Source organism: Rousettus aegyptiacus, unplaced genomic scaffold (genome assembly GCF_014176215.1).
Source record: "Rousettus aegyptiacus isolate mRouAeg1 unplaced genomic scaffold, mRouAeg1.p scaffold_m13_p_9, whole genome shotgun sequence".
NCBI classification, from domain to species: Eukaryota; Metazoa; Chordata; class Mammalia; order Chiroptera; family Pteropodidae; genus Rousettus; species Rousettus aegyptiacus.
This window is the reverse complement of record NW_023416312.1, coordinates 77741500-77763300: the sequence shown is the minus strand read 5'-3', so window position 1 is coordinate 77763300 and position 21801 is coordinate 77741500. Positions and strand designations below refer to the sequence as shown.

The 21801-nt window shown below is 33.4% G+C and overlaps 1 protein-coding gene across 6 annotated transcripts in view; it reads left to right on the top strand.

Annotated features, from left to right (window-relative positions):
• TENM1 (teneurin transmembrane protein 1) overlaps positions 1–21801 on the top strand; it is a 995735-nt gene that overhangs the window by 665729 nt on the left and 308205 nt on the right. For all 6 annotated transcript variants that reach the window (XM_036227172.1, XM_036227175.1, XM_036227174.1 and 3 more), the window contains 4 exons: positions 3687–3897; positions 8959–9060; positions 10444–10638; positions 13602–13802. In XM_036227172.1, coding sequence (XP_036083065.1) covers positions 3687–3897; positions 8959–9060; positions 10444–10638; positions 13602–13802 — 709 coding nt within the window. The remainder of the gene's footprint in view (positions 1–3686; positions 3898–8958; positions 9061–10443; positions 10639–13601; positions 13803–21801) is intronic.

Below are 21801 nucleotides of genomic sequence, written 5' to 3'. Positions count from 1 at the left end.
AGTACAACATATTGAAACTTGTGATTTATAGCAAAAGCAATAATAAAAGAAAAGTTCAAATCATTACAGGCCTATCTCAAGAAACAAGAAAGATCTCAAATAAATAACCTAACATTACATCCTTAAAAACTAGAAAAAAAGTGAAACCCAAAGTCAGCTGAAGGAAGAAAAAAATCAAAATTAGAGAAAAATTAAATGACATGGAGAACAGAAAGGTATTAGAAAAAAATTAATGCAACGAAAAGCAGATTCTTTGAAAAGATTAATAAAATTGACAAATCCCTGGCTAGACTCACTAAGGATAAAAGAGAAAGGGCACCAATTATAAATGAAAGAAGAGAAGTTATGACACATACCACCAAAATACAAAGGATCATACAAGAATATTATAAAAAATTATACACCACCAAATTAAAAAACCTAGAAGAAATAGACAAATTCTTAGAAAGATACAACTTTCCTAGACTGAATCATAAAGACCAAGAACATCTAAACAGACTGACCAACAGTGTGGAAATTGAAACACTCATCAAAAACTTCCCAAAAAGTAAAAGTCGAGAACCAGATGGCTTCACCAGTGAATTCCACCAAACATTCAAAGAAAATTTAATACCCATTATTCTAATTTAAAAAAATATTGAAGAAGCAATACTTCCTAACTCATTGTATGATGCCATATTATCCTGATACTAAAACCTGGTAAAGATAACTAAAAAAGAGAAAACTATAGACCAATATCTCCCATGAACACAGATGCAAGAAACCTAAATAAAACACTAGCACATTGACTATAACAACACATTAAGAAGATTATACATCATAATCAAACAGGCTTCATCCCAGAGCACAAGGATGGCTTAACATACGTAAAGCAAACAAGGATGGTTGACCATTTGCAAATTGATTAATGTGATACACCACATCAAAAAATAAAGGATAGAAATCAAATTATCATATAAATAGATGAAGAAAATGTGGTTGACAAGACACAACATCCATTTATGATTAAAACACGTAATAAAATGGGTGCAAATGGAAAGTACTTCAACATAGTAAAGGCCATATATGATAACTCTCAGCTAATGTCATACTCAATGGAGATAAACTAAAAACCTTTCCTCTAAGATCAGGAACAAGACAAGGCTGTCCCCTATCACCGCTTATATTCAATATAATTTTAGAAGTCCTGGCTAGAGCAAACAGGCAAGGGAAAGAAATAAAAGGCACCCAAATTGGGAATGAAGAAGTCAAATTGTCGCTTTTTTCAGATGACATGATTCTCTGCATGAAAATCCCTAAAGATTTCACTAAAAAACTATTAGAAATGATAAACAAATACAGTACAAATACAGTAATGTTTCAAATTACAAAATTAATGTACAAAAATCCATAGCATTTCTTTACTCTAACAATGACTTCAGAATGAGAAATTTAAAAAAATCCTTTTGCAATTGTAACAAAAAAGAATACAATACCTAGACATAAACCTAACGAAGCATGTGAAAGACTTATACACTGAAATTATAGACATTATTTAAAGATATTGAAGAAGACACAATGAAATGGAAAGATATTCCCTGTTTTTGGATTTGAAGAATCAACATAGTTAAAATCTTATTATCTAAAGAATTATGCAGATTTAATGCAATCTCTATCAAAATCCCAATGGCATTTTTTAAAGAAATAGATTTTAAAAAATCATCATATTTGTATGGAAGCACCAAAGACCCAGAATAGCCAAAGCAATCCTGGAGCAAAAAACAAAGGCTGGAGGTATCACTCTGACTTAAATCAAATTATACTACAAAGCTTCAGTAAGCAAAACTGCATGGTATTAGCAGAAAAACAGACACACAGACCAATGCAACAGAATTGAGTCCAGAAATAAACCCCCGTATATATGGGCAAATAAATTTTGGCAAAGAAGCCAAAAGCATACAATGGAAAAAGGAAAGCCTCTTCAATAAATGTTGCTGGGGAAATTGGAAAGAATTAAACTATACTGCTATCTATCACTATACACCAAAATTAACTCAAAATGGATCACAGACCTTAATATAAAACCTAAAACAATAAGTTACATAGAAGAAAACATAGGTACTAAACTTATGGAACTTAAATTTAGAGAGGATTTTATGAACTTGACCTTAAAGACAGGGGAAGTAAAAGCAAAAATAAATGACTGGGACTATATTAAACTAAAAAGCTACTGCACAGCAAAAGAAACCATCAACAAGGCAAAGAGGCAACTATCTGGATAGGAAACTATATTCGCCACCAATAAGGCCCTAATATCCCAAATATATAAAGAATTCCTACAACTCAACAATAAAAGATCAAACAATCCAATTTTAAAAAATGGCCTGAAGACCTGAACAAACACTTCTCCCAAAAAGACATACAAATGGCCAACAGACATGAAAAGATGCTCAACTATTAGGGAACTGCAAAACAAAACCACAATTAGATACCACTTTACACCTGTTAGGATGGCTATCATCAACAGGACAAGTAATAAAAGTGTTGGAGAGGTTGTGGAGTAAAAAGGAACCCTCATACACTGCTAGGGGGCATGTAAATTGGTCCAACCACTATGAAGAACATTATGGAGCTTCTTCAAAAAAAAACTAAGAATAAAATTAACATATTATCCAGCAATCTCTCTTCCACAATGATATGTGCGCCCCAATGTTTAAAGCAGCATTGCTCTCAGTGGTCAACATGGGAAAAAACCTAAGTGTCTATTGATAGATGATTAGATAAAGAGGTAGTGGTACATATATACAATGTAATTTTACTCAGCCAAAAGAAAAGATGAAAGACTGCCATTGCAACAACATGAATAGATCTTGAGATTATCCTGCTAAGCGAAATAAGTCAGAAAAAGTTGAGAACCATATGATTTCACTCATATGTGGGTTATAAAACTAAAAGCAACCAATAACCATCACAATCAAATGAAGACTCATAAATACAGACAGTGGATGATTAATGGTTACCAGAAAGAAGAGGGTAATGGGAAGGGTAAACAGGTATAAAGGGGGTCCACTATTTGGCAATGGAAGAAAATTTAACTTCGGATGAATGCACAATTCAAAATACCTATGATGTATTATTGAATTGTACACTTGAGTCCTATTTGATTTTAGTAACCAATATCACTCCAATAATATAAATAAATAAATAAATACCCCCCAAAATGAATAGACTAGAGGGTGTTTTTTGAATATTTAAACATGCTACCACAAAAATAATAAGTAAATTATGATGAATGTTCTCAAATTTTTGAGTTTTAAAAACTATGAAACTTTAATTTCTGGGAAAGATCTTGGTAACCTTTCTGAGCGGAACATGTGGTTTGAACACCTTCTATCTGATACTTCAGTAAAATATCAGGATTCTCTTACATAATACTAAACAAGATTCCTTTATTTCTTGGTTTATTATTTTTTAAACAACTGTTTTGAATAATCCAAGTCTCAAAGTTTTATGACATTTATAAGTATAGTGGGATTTTTTTCAGAATAATATATTTTTGTGTTTAAATATATTTAAGAATGAATAACTTTCTCTTGCACTTTGCCTACCTCCAAAGCAAAGAAGTAGTATGAATTAGGCAATTGAAATTAGAGATATTTTTTACTCTAGAAGTAAGAGACTCATATTTGTGTTTGTATTTGTTCCAGTTTGATTTTGTAAAACTAATGGATGGAAAACAACTGGTGAAGCAGGACTCCAAGGGCTCAGATGATAGCCAGCACTCCCCTCGAAATCTGATCTTAACCTCACTGCAGGAGACAGGTTTCATAGAGTATATGGACCAAGGGCCTTGGTATCTGGCATTTTACAATGATGGAAAGAAGATGGAACAAGTATTTGTGTTAACTACAGCAATTGGTAAGCTGCCTTGGCTACTATTTTGAATTGACAGTATGATTATGGAAAGACACAATCAGTGAATAAAATGATACATATATTATTTAAGCTAATTGCTCATTCTGTCTCATTATTTATGATAGATCAGTATGAGAAAGGCTTATATTGTTGTAATTAATGTTGCTTAAATGCTGATTAAGATTTTTTAAATGCTCCATTATTTGCTGCTAGTTTAGAATACTTGCCATGCCCTGTTTTATATGTTTTCAGTAGAAATAATTACCTGGATAATGCTATTACTAAGGCTACCTAGAACAACTTTAATGAAGAAGAGAATAAGCAGGGGAAGCTCTGTAATTCAAGATCTACTTAAAATGGAAAAACAAATAAACACGTTTTAAAATTTTAAAAAAACTAGCATCGGTCCAGTTATTCTTTAGAATGACTGATTCTACAACAAACCACTGAGATTTCAAAATACAACTTGACAATATTTAGAGAACATTTTCAAAGGATAATAACGAGTCATTCAAAGTCTTCTTTAAGAAATTTTTAGTTTAAAAAGCATCACAATGGCTCTTTCAGTGTTCTCAAGGCCTTTTAAAACATGCTCTTTTTAAAAAATATATTTTATTAGCTTCAAGTATACAGTACATTGGTTAGACATTGATATAGTTTATGAAATGATCCCCCTGATTACTCTTTCTCTCCTCTGGCTCTACACCTAGCCATTACATTACTGCTGACTGAATTCCCTATGCCATGCTCCCCATCCCCATGACCATCCATTAACTACTAATTTGTACTTCTTTAACCCTTCAACCCTTTCTTCCAGCTCCCCAAACCCTCTCCCCTCTGGCCGCCACTAGTTTGTCTTCTATATTTGTAAATCTGTTTTAATTTATTTGTTCTTTTTAAAACATGCTCTTTTTGACATAATGTCTTTATCTACTCTTATTCATCTTAGTTAATCAAAGGCATCTCACTCTCGTCATTTTTTTTTTTTTTGGTGAAGTCATTCCCCTTGACCCTATGTGTGAATAAAGCTGAAGTCTTTAGCAATTTTAGAGACCTGAGGGTAACCAACTCATAGATTCAGTCTTTTATCATGGACATTTTCCAAAAATACCCATCTTTTGAAAGAAAGGAAAATGTTTTACAGCTGTCAGTTTCCTATATAACCCTCACGACTTCATCCCTTAGTTGACCCTTTCAACCATATGTTTAGGAAGATGTATTGACTGTTACTCTTTATAACAATTGTGTTCTGTTTTTACATGATGTTGAAGACCTTGAGTCAGTAGAAAATCATATTCCAGCCATAACATTATCAAAAACTTTCTTCTAAAGTAATCAGAAAGGCAATAAAAATGTGTGATGATTTTTTCCCATAGAGAAAAACTCTACCAATTTGATATGTTCAAAAGTAAAAGTATTCATTAACTGAGGGAAAAAAATTAAGTCATGACACTGTTTTGCCACTCACAGACTCATTGAGGAAGATTGAACAGATTCACCATTCATGATATTTTTTTTCTATCAAGGCCCGATTTTGATAATGGAAACGCCAATGAGTTATGAGAGGTTGAGCTTCTCCTAAGAAATCAAGCAATTAGAAGATCTGAAATATCTTTGATGGTTTTTTCTCTTCCTTTTATCCTTATCCCTAAGCTTAAGTTAAAACACTAACCAAACTATTAATCTTTTAAAAAATAAATAGACCCAGAAACATACCTGGAGTTTTGTCCCTTGCTTCCTCCTAAAAAGAATCTAACCTTTGAGATATAATTGTTATTATCCAGATATCAAGCTGTCACTTTTATGGGCCACAACATACTTGATTTTTCCTTATCCAAGTCAGTTTGTTTACTTTTCTATTGTCTTTTAAGGCTAGAATTAAGAGAAACATTTCTCCTACAATTCCACTTAAAGGTAATTCAAATAAATATCTGAAAAAAAAGGTATATAAGTTATTTACTCTAACATCTTTGCACTAATTTTTTTCATCTTTTTATTATTTCTTATTCGTATTTGAAAGAAGCTATTTAAGGTTCGTATGATTTTAATTATTCAAAATACTGCTCATTCTCCATTTCAGGTAATATTAGAATCAGTTGATTGATTTTAACTATATGTGGTCTGCTTCTAATAAGGATCAAGGCATTATTAATAACTAATATTTATTGAATGACTAACATAGGTTAGCCACTGGCCTATATTAATATATACTATTTTTAATAGTAGAGACAGAGTTGTCAGTATCCCCTAATCTCAGCCAGTATGCTCTGTAACGTGGTAATACATACCATTTATGAAGTGCCACTCTGCCCCAAGCACTATACTAGATGCTTTATATTCAGTTATCTTGTTTGATTTTCATCAAAACCCTGATAGCATAGCTATAGTGATATTTATATTAAAAAATAAGGCAACAGAGACTTGGAATGAGTAAATAATTCGGTAAAATCTCACAGCCAGCAAGTGGCAAAATCAAGATTGGAGACACCCAGTATGTCTGATATCAAAGCCCATGCCTTTAGATCATACTCATTCCATAAGATTATTCATCACCTTTACTTTTCCTTATGAGAAAACTCATCATCAGTGCAGAAGCAGGTACCAAGGGGTTTTAGACTCTAGCATAAGAACAGATTTGTAAGCATAAAACTTTAAAATGATTCTCAACTCTAATGAACTGCAGTAAGATTAAAAAGATAGAAGTAAAATTTTCCTGAAGGCCAACATAAATAGAAAAATACATGCTTTTTAATCACTTGTAATTTATGTGATCCTGCTGTAGCCATCGTCCTGCTGGAGATCTTAGACTGTCTCAATGTCTCTTTAATATCCTATGGAGATGGTAGCTCCCAAAACCTCCCATACCGCTTTTTATTTTCATTTGCATTGCTGATGTTAAGCTCTCTGCAGCAGTGTGGATCCAGGGACAGCTCTTAGATAAGTTTTTAAGATGTAGGGAATTTTATTTATTTTGGTAGCAAACTTTATTAAACATTTTTTCTACAGTAGCTATATTCTCACAAGGTTGTTTCTCACAAAGTTGTCAATAGGGGCTGCTTTGACATTAAATTCAACTATATTTACCTTTGAAAGCTTCCCCCATGGCCTCCTATTAACCATCCAGGGCAGGGGAAATTTAAATGTAAATTTAAAAACTATCGCTATTGCTTGGTACAAGAAAGCTAGATAAGTAGAAAATAGAGAAATAATTGTTCCATCTTGGAATGAAAAAAAGAAGACTGTTTCTTTTCATAATGACTTTTTAAATAAATTAATGATTTTCTGAAAATAACTATTCTAATGAGTTAATAATGGTTAGCGCTTTGACAAATGTTACATTCCTGCTATCCTAGCTGTAGTTCAGCAAATGCCATGTGTCAATTTCTTATCCAGTTTAGTTTAACACAAGGATGAGAACAGACCATTATAAACCGGCAGAAAACTATCTGATGTATTCATATGAGGTTGAGGAGGATGTCATCCTCCAACTGATAGCAGGAAGACTATCCACACCATCACTGGATTCATTCTCAGTTTTCTAAGAATTCCAAAATTGGAGTAAATACTACTTTATTCCTCTTGTTTTTATTCTGCTTGGGGCAGAACTTACAATCTAGATCAGAAGTTCTTTAACTATGGAAGTTTATTTGAAGTATTGGTTCTCAATGCTTTAATGTGGTGGGCGCCTGTAGTATTTGTTAGAATGTAGATTACCGGATTGAATTCCTCAGAAACAGATTTAGTAGACCTGGAGTGAAGCCCAGGAATCTGCATTTTAAGTGCCTCGGGTGATCCTACTGATATAGGTGGTCAAAAGGCCACAATGGAAGAGATGCTATTTCTCAACTCTCATTATGAATTCTCATAGTTCAGAGGAAGATGCCAGGACCGCTTCCTAGAATACCTCCTTCTATTTGAAAATAGCTTATCTAAGTGAAACTAGATGAATTAGATAATTTGAATTGAAAAGGAAAAACTGATACATATGAGAAGTACGAGTTTAATGGCCCATAATAAAAAAAAAAAGAATTCAGAATCCAAGAATGCTAAGTATGGAAACTTAACAGAAAATACTAATGAGAAGATGATTTTTTAAAAATTACGAGAGTAAGGCATACATATCATCATAGTTCATGGACTTGGAATTTAATGCTATTATGCTCAAAGACAATTTTAAACTATAAACAGTATTTTTTAGTTCTTAAATTTTTATTTAATTTTTATTGAGGTAACATTGATTAATAACACAATATACTTGATTAATAACATAAATTTCATGTGTACAATGATATAATTTTAATGACATTGTCAGAGACTGGCTTTTGTATAACTTTATACCTTTTCCATAAAAAATATTTGGCCAGAAGAATTATCAAAGTTCTGTTACAGTGTACATTTCTATGTCACCGAAACTACCTATGGGCACCTTGAAAACCTATTCCTCTCTAAGAATGGATTGAAGGGAAATTAGTGGTAGAAAACTGATAAGCATTGACAGTCAAGAAAGCATTTCTCAACAAAATACTTATGCTTTTAGTGGTGGTGAATTCATATGAACACTTACTTTAAAAGCCTTCCATTGTCACTTATTAATGAAAATGAAATACTGATTATCATATTTAAGATGTCAAGATAGTAGGTTAAACATTTTAACATTCTATAGAGGAAATTTTTATTTGCTACAACCTAAATTTGTAAAATAAGCTTGATCTACCAGTTGCATTTTTAAGCCTATTTTGCTTTTGAGAATGTCCTATAATTCTAGTAAGTTTTTAGCTTTATTATGAATGTTTCATAAGAATACAACTCATCTAGACCCCTTGTGCACTTTAAAGATCAAGTAGGTTTTTAGTATCACTCTCTAATAGCCAATTCAGCAAATCCAGGGTGCTTTTAATAATTTGGAACTGCATATCACATCATACAGAAATCTTTGGCATCTGATTTGAAATAGTAAGCAGAGGACGAGCCTGTTATAGGCCCAGAGTTTTTGCAATTTAATAATATTTAGAACTCTATAGCGTGTAGATTTGTTCATTTTTTTCTTTTTCTCTTTATTAATAGAAATAATGGATGACTGCTCAACTAATTGCAATGGAAATGGAGAGTGTATCTCTGGACATTGTCATTGTTTCCCAGGATTCCTTGGGCCTGACTGTGCTAGAGGTAATGTTGCTTGGTTGTACTGATTGATTTAGAGAAATAGATGTTATTTGAGAACTCCTAAGGAGGAAGAGTGGTGATAGTAGTCATAGTAGCAGCAGCAATAGCAGCAACACTGCTCAGCACCACTACCAAAAGTAGAACACTTATTCTGCAAGGCACTGTTCTAAACACTTTGTGTCATGTTTTTTAATTCTTACTTTCTACCATAGTCCTATGTGATTATCCCAGTTTTGTGGACAAAGAAACAAGCTCGGATAAGTGAAATAACTTAACCAAGGTTACCTAACAGCTGAAATTTGTACCTAGATTATCTAACCCAAACACTATGTGATATTCTATGTCCTTCATAAACTGATTCATAACAGATAGACTTTAAGAGTGGGCAAAATTGGTGACTGCTTATGCATACTGATATAAGCTGGAAGGAGTGGACAATCACCAAATGGGTAAGTAGCCTAGAAAGTAAGAACTGGAAAGTCAGAAGTTAAACTTAGCAAACTTTACTGTTTCTTAGACTTGTCCACAGTTTAATTCTTGAAAAGCTTTCAGGTTAATCACATCATGTTTTCCCTTTGACTTAAAGTTACTACACTAGAGTTGCTTTCTGCTCATTTTCAATGTGTCTTTAAAGTTCTCAGTCTGCTAATACTTTACTCTCAGGTTTCTCAGCCACTCAATTTCTTTAGGTTAAATTCTGTTTGACAAAGAATTCTACAGCACTTGCCAGGTTTCCAGTACCATGAGAGATCCTGAGGAGGTGGGGGGGGTAGGAGTAGAAGTGACAGCTGTTATTAAAACAATTGACAAGGAAGACTATACAGGCTCTGCCATCAAGGAGCCCATAATTTTAATAGGGAGACAAATAATAACAAAGCACAGTATGTGTTCTAATAAAGGTCTATACAATGTGCTATGAGAGTAAATATCTGTCTAGCATGAATCTCGTTAAATGCACAACCTTTTAAAGATAAAATTCTATAATATGAATAACTCCTTACTTATTAGGTTTTCAAATTTTCAGGTTTTTCTTCTTAAAAGTAGCATATATCTACTTGGAGATGAAAAGCCATAAGAGAGAAAATGTCTAGCTTATAATAATGATGATAATAATAATAATAATAATAATTTTAAGTGAATAGCGGGATCAAAATCAAATACTTGAAATAATTTTTCCACTCAGGATAGTTTTATAATTTATCTTTACCCCACTCCCATAAAAGGAAAATTCTGTTTGTAGTCATGAACATATGCCTATTTAATAAAGACTAAGATAGAAATATCATAATTTTTTGCCTGAATTATTATATAAGAATCAATAGAGAATTTCTTTGGAGATTTGTAAAACATTAAAAGAACATTATGAATTCATTTGCCAATCTTCAGATTCATGCCCTGTGCTGTGTGGTGGGAATGGAGAATACGAGAAAGGACACTGTGTCTGCCAAAATGGCTGGAAGGGGCCAGAGTGCGACGTTCCAGAAGAACAATGCATTGACCCAACATGCTTTGGTCACGGAACCTGCATCATGGGAGTCTGCATCTGTGTGCCAGGATACAAAGGAGAAATATGTGAGGAAGGTCAGAGACCCATCTTAATCGATTGCATCACTGAATTTTCCAAGGCTCCATTTTATACTTCTAATAGAGATATAAGTGGTCTTTGAAAACCATAAATGCTCAACATATTTGCTTAGTACATGGAGCAGGGAGTTGTACTCAAGTGACACTTGCAGAGCAGTAATGAAAAATGGCATTCCCTCATTTTAAAATTGTTTTATGAGTTGAGAATTTCCATATTTGTGATTTTCAGAATTAATTCATGTTTTCATTATTATAGAGTGCATTAGGCTACATCTTACTTTAAAGCACATAATAAAAATAATATACACTTTTGGAACCATTTCATGAATGGTTTCTTTGGGAGTGATTTCTAATTACCATCATTGTTGCTTCGTATTATTTAGTTTTACATACCTCATGCTGAAACTTGACCTCCATGCCTAATGAGTTTCAAGGCAGTGCCTTTATATTCAAATTCACCCTTTAGGAGCCTTTACAGGAACAAAATGTATTTTGAAATGGCAATAGTTTCATCATATAAAGAGATGCATTGGAAAATAAGTTTACTAGTAATCAGACATTTTTCATGCCACATTCCTTAAATAAGACTGATTTCAGAAATAATATTAAACCATTACCATGGGAGATAGTCTCATCATAACTGTTCAGAAAAGAGGCTACTGAAAATACACTATAATTGCTTTTTAAAGATGGCTCATTAAGACTATTACACAGCATTCTAAAAAGTTTAATCTCATTTTGCTCCATAAGCAAACAATAGTTTAGCGTTTCACCTCCCATTAGCAGTAGTAGAATTTTGGTATGAACATTATATCTGTTCCAATGAATGGCATTGGACCTAGACAAGGCAACAAATTCCTGAGTTACTTTTAGAAATTGTTTTTATGGTGATCTAACTGCAATCATTATATTTAAGTTATAAATTCAGATGCTATAGGGACACACACACATTCAAGAAAAATGGTGCTGTTATAACATCTATAATTTGCCACAAAGAGCATTTAACCTTGTTAATTTAGACCTTTCTAATTTAAATTACATAAGCAGTTGAAAAAAGACTTAGCTTAAATCTGCTTTATAGGGGTCATTAAAAATTTCGTCGAATAACCAAGATAGCACAGAATACCATATTTAATGGTTTAAACTTTTCAAATACAATAGAAAAAAAATGTTTTAAATTAGACATTATAGACTAGGAGCCCACAGGCTGAACTGGGCCTATGGATGAGTTTTGTTTGGTTCACATAGTGGTGGTGGTAGTAGTGTTTTTATTGTTGTTTAATGTGACTTATTTGCCAAAATTTAAAAATAGAGAAGTGTCATATAAAAATCTCTATTTCAAGCATCTCATGAACAACTAGAAAATCTGATAACCCTGGGCTCACATTCCTGCCTGTTGACATGCAACTGGAGCCAAGTAGCAAGATCTTACTTTAAACTAGACACTTGCTCTCAGTTCACTTCCAATACACTATTCTCTTATATCCAGCCCATCTCATTTATGTATGCCATCTTCCTTGCCCCTTCAGCCATATAACTTTATTCCTTTGATTTAAGCATGACTTACCTATTCATTGAAGGTGGCCTTTTAATAAAATAAATTATATTAAGTTCAAATTGTTATTGTATTTTAATATAACCAAATGGCCTTCTTCTAAAACAACAGTCTGTACTTTAGACTTTTCCTCTTCTTCTAAATAATGAATGAATAAAATTAGATGTACCTTCTGATATTTAATTACTGATCAGCTCAGGTAATAAAGCACTGTGCTAATGACCTTGATCTCATGGGTTAATTATAATGATACTAAATATAATAGTGCTTATTTAAACTTACTCTGTTTCATGGCCTCACCATAGCCTAAAACTAGGCCAGTCTTACAAGTGATGGCAGATTGCATCAGTCTTTTCTCATTGCTGGAGAAACGATTCAAAGCATACATCTGCATCCTGGTAAATTATTTTAGTTTCATTTTATTTGTATGGCAAGACTAGAAATTTGGAAATCAATTTTCCCATTTTCGAATAATATGACCTAAGTCATATTATTGCCTAATTAAAACAGCAGAAATGGCATAATATTAGGAAATAAGTGTGTGCTTCTCAGTTTCATTATCCTCAAGTATACTGGCCACATCTGTTCACTTTTAACCTTGTGAAAAGCATAAAACAATCCTCCCCAAGACAAGCATAAGAATCTACTTCTAATATAGTTTATGCATTTGTCCAAAACTATAAGTGTGTTCAAAAATTATACTTGTGTTAAAAAATTTCCAGACTCACAGAATCAGAGACAAATAGAATTGAGTCTGTGATATTCTAAAGCATTAAAGACTGTCACCATGTCCTGATAGAAGGAGAAGCCACGAAGAAAATAATTTTTAAATTAGGTTTTAAATGTTGCACTTTCGATGATTCTAAAGAATAAATGAGAGATTATAATAAATGCATTACATTGTATGATTTCATGCAACAGTAGTCACTTTACTTGATACCTCAAACAATCCAAACTTTAAAAGGTATAAACTTCTCTAGACGTATCAAGTAAAAGGCATTTCTGGGAGCTATGATTCCAATTTCAGAAAAGATAAGGAATGACTTACCAAAAATTCTTGGGCTCTTTTGAAAAGCTGAGGAATTCTTATCGAAGGCCCACACTGGTCCACACACCCATTTGTGTGGGAGTACTACACACTGCTAGCAATATCACAAAACATATGTATTATTCCATTCTTTTTCTAGATTAGGGACAACCATTATGATACTTTACCATATTTTTAAGTGTTAATAATCTTCCAGTTTGAACAAAGTTGACCTGAGTCATATTATTGCCTAATTAAAACGGCAGAAATGGCATAATATTAGGAAATAAGTGTGTGCTTCTCAGTTTCATTATCCTCAAGTATACTGGCCACATCTGTTCACTTTTAACCTTTCCCCCTCCCTTTTTGGACCTTCAGAGGACTGCTTAGATCCAATGTGTTCCAGCCATGGCATCTGTGTGAAAGGTGAATGTCACTGTTCTACTGGCTGGGGAGGAATCAACTGTGAAACTCCACTTCCAGCATGTCAAGAGCAATGCTCAGGACATGGGACTTTTCTTCTGGACACTGGAATATGCAGCTGTGACCCCAAGTGGACAGGACCTGACTGTTCAACAGGTACACTGGAGTTATTTCCTTCTCCTCCTTCCTCCACTTCCAGGTTCTCATTGGTCTTTGCTTTAAGGTAGTATTCCTTAAAGTCTGATATGGATCATAAGGGAATACCAAGTATTTCCTAGGCTAGTATTTTTGCTGGGTTTTTAATCATATTTTTATGGTTGTAGGTTTGTGCTAGAACCTCTGTCCTCATTCTATATTTTCCTGTAGTTATTTCATTGATTTCTGTCTCCCACTATCAGTTCTATACAGATTATTTCAAATCTATACTTTCCCAAATTTAAATAATTCTTCACTTCCAATCATCTGCTAAATATTTTCAGTGGGTGTCCATCACTTAAAAACATAATTTAGCCCAGGAATTTTATTTATATATTGCCATATTATGGCATAATTACTATTCCCACAACTTTACTTTCATTTTCTTAGTCCCTGCTCTGACATCATCCACAGTTCTCCATTGTCTATAGATAAACTTATAATATCCTAGCCTGTTATTACAAGCTTACCACAAACTACTTCAAATCTCTATCTCCAGCCTGTCTCCTACTTCTGCATCCTATATAAATCCTTTCTGCTATAGTAATCTGTGTGCTTTCCTTTCCCCCAATATGTCACATATCTGCACTTTTCTTTATGCCCTTTCCTCAGCAAAGAGTGCTATTACCTTTTAACCTGTGAAAATCCAACTCATCCACCAAGACCAACTACAATTTTTGATATTCTAGAAAATTTTTCCTGATCACATCAACAGGAACCTCTGAAATCCTATCGTGCTCATTGCTAGAGTAAACAAGGAATTGCGATGCAGGTATTTGCATACATGACTTGTTTCTCACCTACACTAAAAATCAGAGATCATTCTTTATTTTTTATAAAAAGCCTTTGCCTGTGGATTTTGTTGAGGATGTGAAATGACATGTGATAAGCAGGTGGGATAGGTGGTTCTGTAAGACTTTTTGTACCACCGAATTAATTGGCTCATGAACCAAAAAGTCCAGTCCTGTGCTGTAAAGAAACAGGAGAATCCCTCTGTTAAGAGAATGAATTCTAACTTAATACTTCATTGTACAAAATTTTGTTGACTAATATAGAAATAATGTAGGAGAGAGGATTGTATTTTACAATTTCAGAAAATGATTAAAATGCTAAAGGCGATGTAATAACTAAAATGCAAATCTTAAAAGTCATTCCTTTATACACTTAGCAAATATATGTATGCTGCTGTGAGCTTAGCACAAGGATAGATAGTGGTAAACAAGATGTATGTGGTCCCTGCACAAAAGAAGCTTATAATTTAGTAGAAGAGACACATTGGACAAAAAAGAAGTGACTGGGCATTATAGAACTGTATAGTATGGTTCTAAGTTAATTACTAATTTACTTACTTAATGTTATTGAACACTTTCCACCCTTCCACGTGTCAGATATAGTATCATGGCCTAGAGTTTCAAGTTTAAAATAACATTAACATTAATATTACCGTTAGAACATACACTTACATAACAGTTATTATGTATTAGGCATTACTCTAAGTGTTGTACATACATTCACTTAATCCTCATAATAACCCTAAGAGATAAGCACTATAATTATGCCTAATTTACAAATGAGGAAACTGAAGCACAGAGAGATTAAATAACTTGCCCAAAGTTACCTAAATAACAAGTATCAGAGTTATAATTTGGACTATGTTCTTCCGGCTTCACATTCTATGCATTTAACCATTACTGTACTGTCCTCTAGGAGCGCTAGGAACCCATCATCTAAAACATCATGTATAAAAAAGTATTATTGGAATAAGTCCAGGGCTATGTGCTACAGGGCACAAAGAGGGAGTAGTAGGTTATTTCTGTAAAAAGAAGCCCTACAGTCAAGCAAGAATTTAAAGAAGTTTTAACATTTGAACACTAGAAAGATAATTACCACAAATTCTTGAATAATGTCATTTTGTTCAATATCATTTTGATATAACATTGATAAGATACAGGAGGAATTTAAGTCTTGTTTATATCAATTAGCTTATAGCAAAAATTGGTTTCTTTATATGTCGTTTCACTTAAAGTAGCACAACCTATCAACAATGTGTATAAGGACTTAACCGTGCATGTTTATTGGGTGGACGAGGGAGGAAAGAACATTCTAGGCCGAAGAAATAACCTAAAGCAATTGAGATATGAATCTAAATGACATATTTGGAGATTTACAAGTCATTGGGTATAGGTGCAGCCTAGGAGTACAGAAGGAGGTAAAATTGGAAAGATAAGTAGGGGCCAGGCACAGGGAGTTTTATTTGCATGCCATACTAAGGAATTTGCATTTTCTCTTGACACAATAAGAAATCACTGAGTGGTTTATAACAAACTGCATTTTAGACAGACCACTCTGATGATGACTGAGAGAACCGATTAGAGATGTATAATATAAGGTCATAAGAGACAAGTGCAATGTGATTATTGCAGTAGTCCAGAAGTAAGATGGTGAGGAGGGCCTAAACTGAAACTGTAGTTGTGAGAATGGTGAGGCAGAGATAGACCAAAAAGGAGTTGCCATGGTACAATAGAGAAAGTGAGGAGCCAGCGAGAACTACTTTGAGTGGCTGAGTAAAAGGAAGAACCACCAGCTGAGAGAGAAAATTCATAGCTGTAAAAACAGGTTTGAAGCAGAGAGATAGGCCATGGTGAACTCACTTATGAACATGGTGAGTTGGAGGTATCTGCAGAAGTGGATATGTCCACTGAGGGATTTATAGTCAAGAATGGTACTTATGGGAGAATCCTGAACTGGAAACAAATATTTTGGACATAGTTCAGACCATAGGAAAACATATTCTTGTCCAGAAAAATGGAAAATGAGAATGAAGAAAGTCAGAACCCTAGAGAACACCAACATTTAATAGCATTACTATGACAAGATTCATACTGTTGAATCAAAAATTTCCCTCTTTATATATGATTTAATAAACACTTAATGATTGAATAGTAATTCTGTATCTCTCAGGTCACTCATATCCCTTATGTGTCCTTCCTCCCTCAGAATTGGGCATAACTGCTGGTAATATACCACTCACAAGTTGCACAAATTCAAATATTTGTATTTCCAATGAATTCACATTAAATATAATGTTTCTTTTTGCCCAGCCCACCCCTCCTACTTAATACAAAAAGACATGCACCAATTCTGTCAGCAAGGAAGAAAATCACTCAGAAGGGGAGGAAAAGGCTATTTATAAACATGTCTCTGCATTCACCCTCCTTTACTCTCTCTCAGATGAAGTACCCTAAACCTTACCCTACTTTTTCCTTGCTTCAAACCATGCTTACTCATCAAAATAAATTGAATGATGAGAAAAAAATGGTAACCCCATAGAAGATTAGATTTGGAAGAAAGAGTAGAGATATCTGGTTCAATGTTTCACAAAATCGTGGCTTCTAGTCTACCTGCTTTGGCATTTCTAAGGATTCTAATACACTGAGGCACAGAGAAGTTAAGCAGTTTGTCCCTGGATATGAGGGCTACTCCACCATTCTAACATCCTGATTTAATTGTTCAGTTTCTAAGCATTTATCGAACCCCTGTTATGCCCCTGTCAGCGTGTCAAGCAATAGGATACTTTATAATGAAACTGATCTATAGTTGGGGAGAGAAGTGTGAATAAATATGTAGAATATCTTTCATTAAGTACTATAAAATGGAGAGAGATTCAATATGCAGGGTGTATTTTTTAAATAAATTTATTTATTTAAATTACTTTCAAGTGTACAGTAAATTAGTTGGACATCTATAATGTTCATAAAACGATCCTCCCAATTGCTCCTTCCCTCCCCTGGCCCTCTATTTAGCCATCATATTAATGCTAACTATATTCCTTCTTGCATGCTCCCCATGTCCAACTTTCAACTACTAAATTGTACTTCTTTAACCCTTCACCCCATTCTCCCAGGCTCCCAACGCCACTCCCTTCTTTCCATCACCAAATTGCCCACTATATTTGTGAGTCTGTTTTTCATTTTGTTCTTTTTGTTCCTTAGATACCGCATAGAAGTGAAATCATATGGTATCTATCTTTCTCTGCATAATAACCTCTAGGTTCATCCATGTCATTGCAAATGGTAAGGTTTCATTTTTTTAATGGCTGAGTAATATTCCATTATATATATGAACCATAATTTCTTTATCCAATCATCTGTTAATGGACATTTAGGTTGCTTCTACACTTGGCTATTGTAAATTGTGCTCCCAGAAATATTGGAGTGCATAGATCTTTATGAATTATTGCTTTGGTTTCTTTGGATAAATACCCAGAAGTACAATTGCTGGGTCAAAAGGTATAACCATTTTTAATTCTTTGAAGACCCTCCATACCATTTTCCGTAGTAGCTGTACCAATTTGCAGTCCCACCAACAGTGTATGAGGGTGCTCTTTTCTTCACATCTTCGCCAACGCTTGCTATTTTTTTATTTATTGGTGATAGCCATTCTGACAAGTGTGAGGTGATATCTCATTGTGGTTTTAATTTGCATTTATCTGATGATTAGTGACCTTGAGCATCTTTTCATATGTCTGTTAGCCATTTGTATTTCTTCTTTGGTGAAGTATCTATTCAGGTCTACTGCCTATGTTTTAATTGGACTGTTAGTTTTTTTTATTGGTAAGTTGTATAAGTTCTTTATCAATTTTGGATATTAAACCCTTATCAGATGTATCATTAGCAAATATCTTACCCCAAATAGTCGGTTGTTTTGTTTTGTCGATGGTCTCCTTTGCTGTACAAAAACTTTTTAGTTTGATGCAGTCCCATTTATTTATTTTTTCTTTTGTTTCCCTTCCCAAGGAGCTATATCTGAAAAGAAATTCCTGTTAGCAATATCAGAGAGTTTACTGCCAATGTTTTCTTCTAAAAGTTTTATGGTTTTGAGTCTTACATTTAAATCTTTAATCCATTTTGAGTCTATTCTTGTATATGGTGTAAGGAGATGGTCCGGCTTCTTTTTTTTTTTTTTTTTTTGCATATATCTGTCCAATTTTCCCAACACCATTTATTGAAGAGGCTATCTTTACCCCATTGTATATTCTTACCTCCTTTGTCAAATATTAAGTAAGTGTATAGGCATGGATTTATTTCTGGACTCTCTATTTTGTTCCATTGATTAATGTATCTGTTTTTATGCCAATACTATGCTGTTTTGATCACTGTAGCCTTGTAGTATAGTTTGATATCAAGCAGTGTGATACCTCCAACTTTGTTCTTCTTTCTCAAGATTGGCATGGCTATTTGGAGTTTTTTTATGGCTCCATATAAATTTTAGGATTGTTTGTTTCAGCTCTCTGAAAAATGTCACTGGTATTTTGATAGGGATTGCATTGAATCTAGATTGTTTTGAGTAGTATGGCCATTTCTTCCTACCCGTGAACAGGGTATATGCTTCCATTTATGTGTATCTTCTTCAATTTTTTTTCAATGACTTATAATTTTCTGAAAACAGATCTTCTACCTTCTTGGTTAATTTGAGTCCCAAGGATATTATAGTTTTTAATGCAATTGTAAATGAGATTATTTTTTTTAATTTCTCTTTCTAAAAGTTCATCATTGGTGTACAAAAATGCTACTGACTTCCGAATATTATATTTTGTATCCTGCTACTTTACTGAATTTATTGATCAGTCTAACAGTTTTTTGATGGAATCTTTAGGGTTCTCTAGTATCTTGTCATCGGAAAATAATGAGAGTTTTACTTCTTCCTTTTGAATTCAGATGCCCTTTATTTCTCTTTCTTGTCTTATTGCTCTGGTTAAGATATCCAATACAATATTGAAGAGGAGTGGTGAAAGTGGACACCCTTGTCTTGTTCCTGATCTTAAGTAAAATGCTTTTAGCCTTTTACCATTAAGTATGATGTTAGCTGTAGATTTGTCATATATGGCCTTTATTGTGTTGATGTATCTTCCCTCTATTCCTACTTTGCTGAGAGTTTTTATCATAAATGGATGCTGGATTTTGTTGAATGCTTTTTCTGCATCTATTGGTATCATCATATGGTTTTTACCTCTCAATTTATTAATGTGGTGTATCACATTAATTGAGTTGCAGATATTGAACCAACCTAGCATCCCAGGAATAAATCCAACTTGATCACGGTGTATGATATGTTTAATGTATTGCTGAATTCGGTTTGCTAATATTTAGTTGAACATTTTTGCATTGATGTTCATAAGAGATATCGGCTTATAGTTTTCTCTCTCTCTCTCTCTCTCTCTCTCTCTCTCTCTCTCTCTCTCTCTCTCTCTCTGTAATGTCTTTGCCTGGTTTTTAGAATCAAGGTAAAGGTGACCTCATAAAAAGAGTTCGGGAGCCTTCCCTCTTCTTGAATTTTTTGGAATATTTTGAGAAGAATAGATGATAATTCTTTTTTGATTGTTTGATAAAATTCTCCTATGAAGCCATCTGGTCTAAGACTTTTGTTTTTTGGAAGGTTTTTGATGACTGATTCTATTTCATTGGTGGTTATCAGTTGGTTCAGATTTTCTGTTTCTTCTTGACTCGGTCTTGGAAGATTATATGTTTCTAGGAATGTGCCTATTTCTTCCAGATTGTTCAGTTTGTTGGTGTATAATTCCTTGTAGTATTTTCTTACGATCTTTTGTATTTCTGTGGAATCTGTGGTTATTTCTCCTCATTCATTTCTGATTTTATTTATTTGAGTCCTCTCTCTCTTTTTTCCTTGATGAATCTATCTAAGGGTCTGTCAATTTTGCTTTTCCTTTCAAAGAACCAGCTCTTGGTTTCATTAATCTTTTTTATTGTTTTTATACACTCTATTTCATTTATTTCTTCTCTCATCTTTATTATTTCCTTCATCCTATTAACTTTGGGCTTTGCTCTTTTTTTCCTATTTTTTTTTAATCGTAAGGTTAGATTGTTTATTTGAGCTCTTTCTTGTTTCATGCGGTAGGCCTGTATTGCTATGAATTTCCTTCTTAGAATTGCTTTTTCTGTGTCCCATAGATTTTGAGTCATTGTGTTTTATTTTCATTTGTCTCTAAGTATCTTTTGATTTCTTCCTTGAACTCATTAATAGCCCATTCATTGTTCAGTAGCATGTTATTTAGCCTCCATGTGTTTGTGTATTTTCCAATTTTTTTCTTGTAGTTGATTTCTAGTTTCATACCATTGTGATCAGAGAAGACAGTTGATATGATTTCAATCTTATTAAATTTATTGAGACTTGATTTGTGTCCTAATATGTGGTCTATCCTAGAAAATGTTCCATGTGCATTTGAGAAGAATGTATATTTTGCTGCTTTTGTGTAAAATGTTCTGAAAATATCTATTAAGTCTATCCGTTCTAATATATCTTTTAGGCCCATTGTGTCCTTGTTGATTCTTTCCCTGGAAGATCTGTCCATTGGTGTCAATAGACTGTTAAAGTCTCCTACTATGAGTGTATTACTATTGATCTCTCCTTTTATGTCAGTCAATTATTGTTTATGTATGTAGGTGTTCCTATGCTGGGTGCATATATTTTTACTAGGGTTATGTCCTCTTGATTTATCAATCCCTTTATTATTATGTAATATCCTTTTTATCTCTTATGATAGCTTTTGTTTGAAAATCTATCTTATCTGGTATAAGTATTGCTACCTTGACATTTTTTTCATTTCTATTTGCATGAAATATCCTTTTTCCATCACTTTACTTTCAGTCTGTGAGTCTCATTTGATATGAAGTGGGTCTCTTGTAGACAGCATATGCATGAGTCTTGTTTTCTTATCCATTTGGTTACCCTACGTGGTTTGATTGGAACATTTAATCCATTTACATTTAAAGTGATTACTGATAGGTACATTGTTACTGTTATTTTATTATTCATATTTGTTATTTATATTTTCTTTTTTATCCTTTCTCTTTTTACAGAAGACCCTTTAACATTTCTTATAATGCTGGCTTGGTGGTGATGAATTCTTTAAGCTTTTTTCTTTCTGGGAAGCTCTTTATCT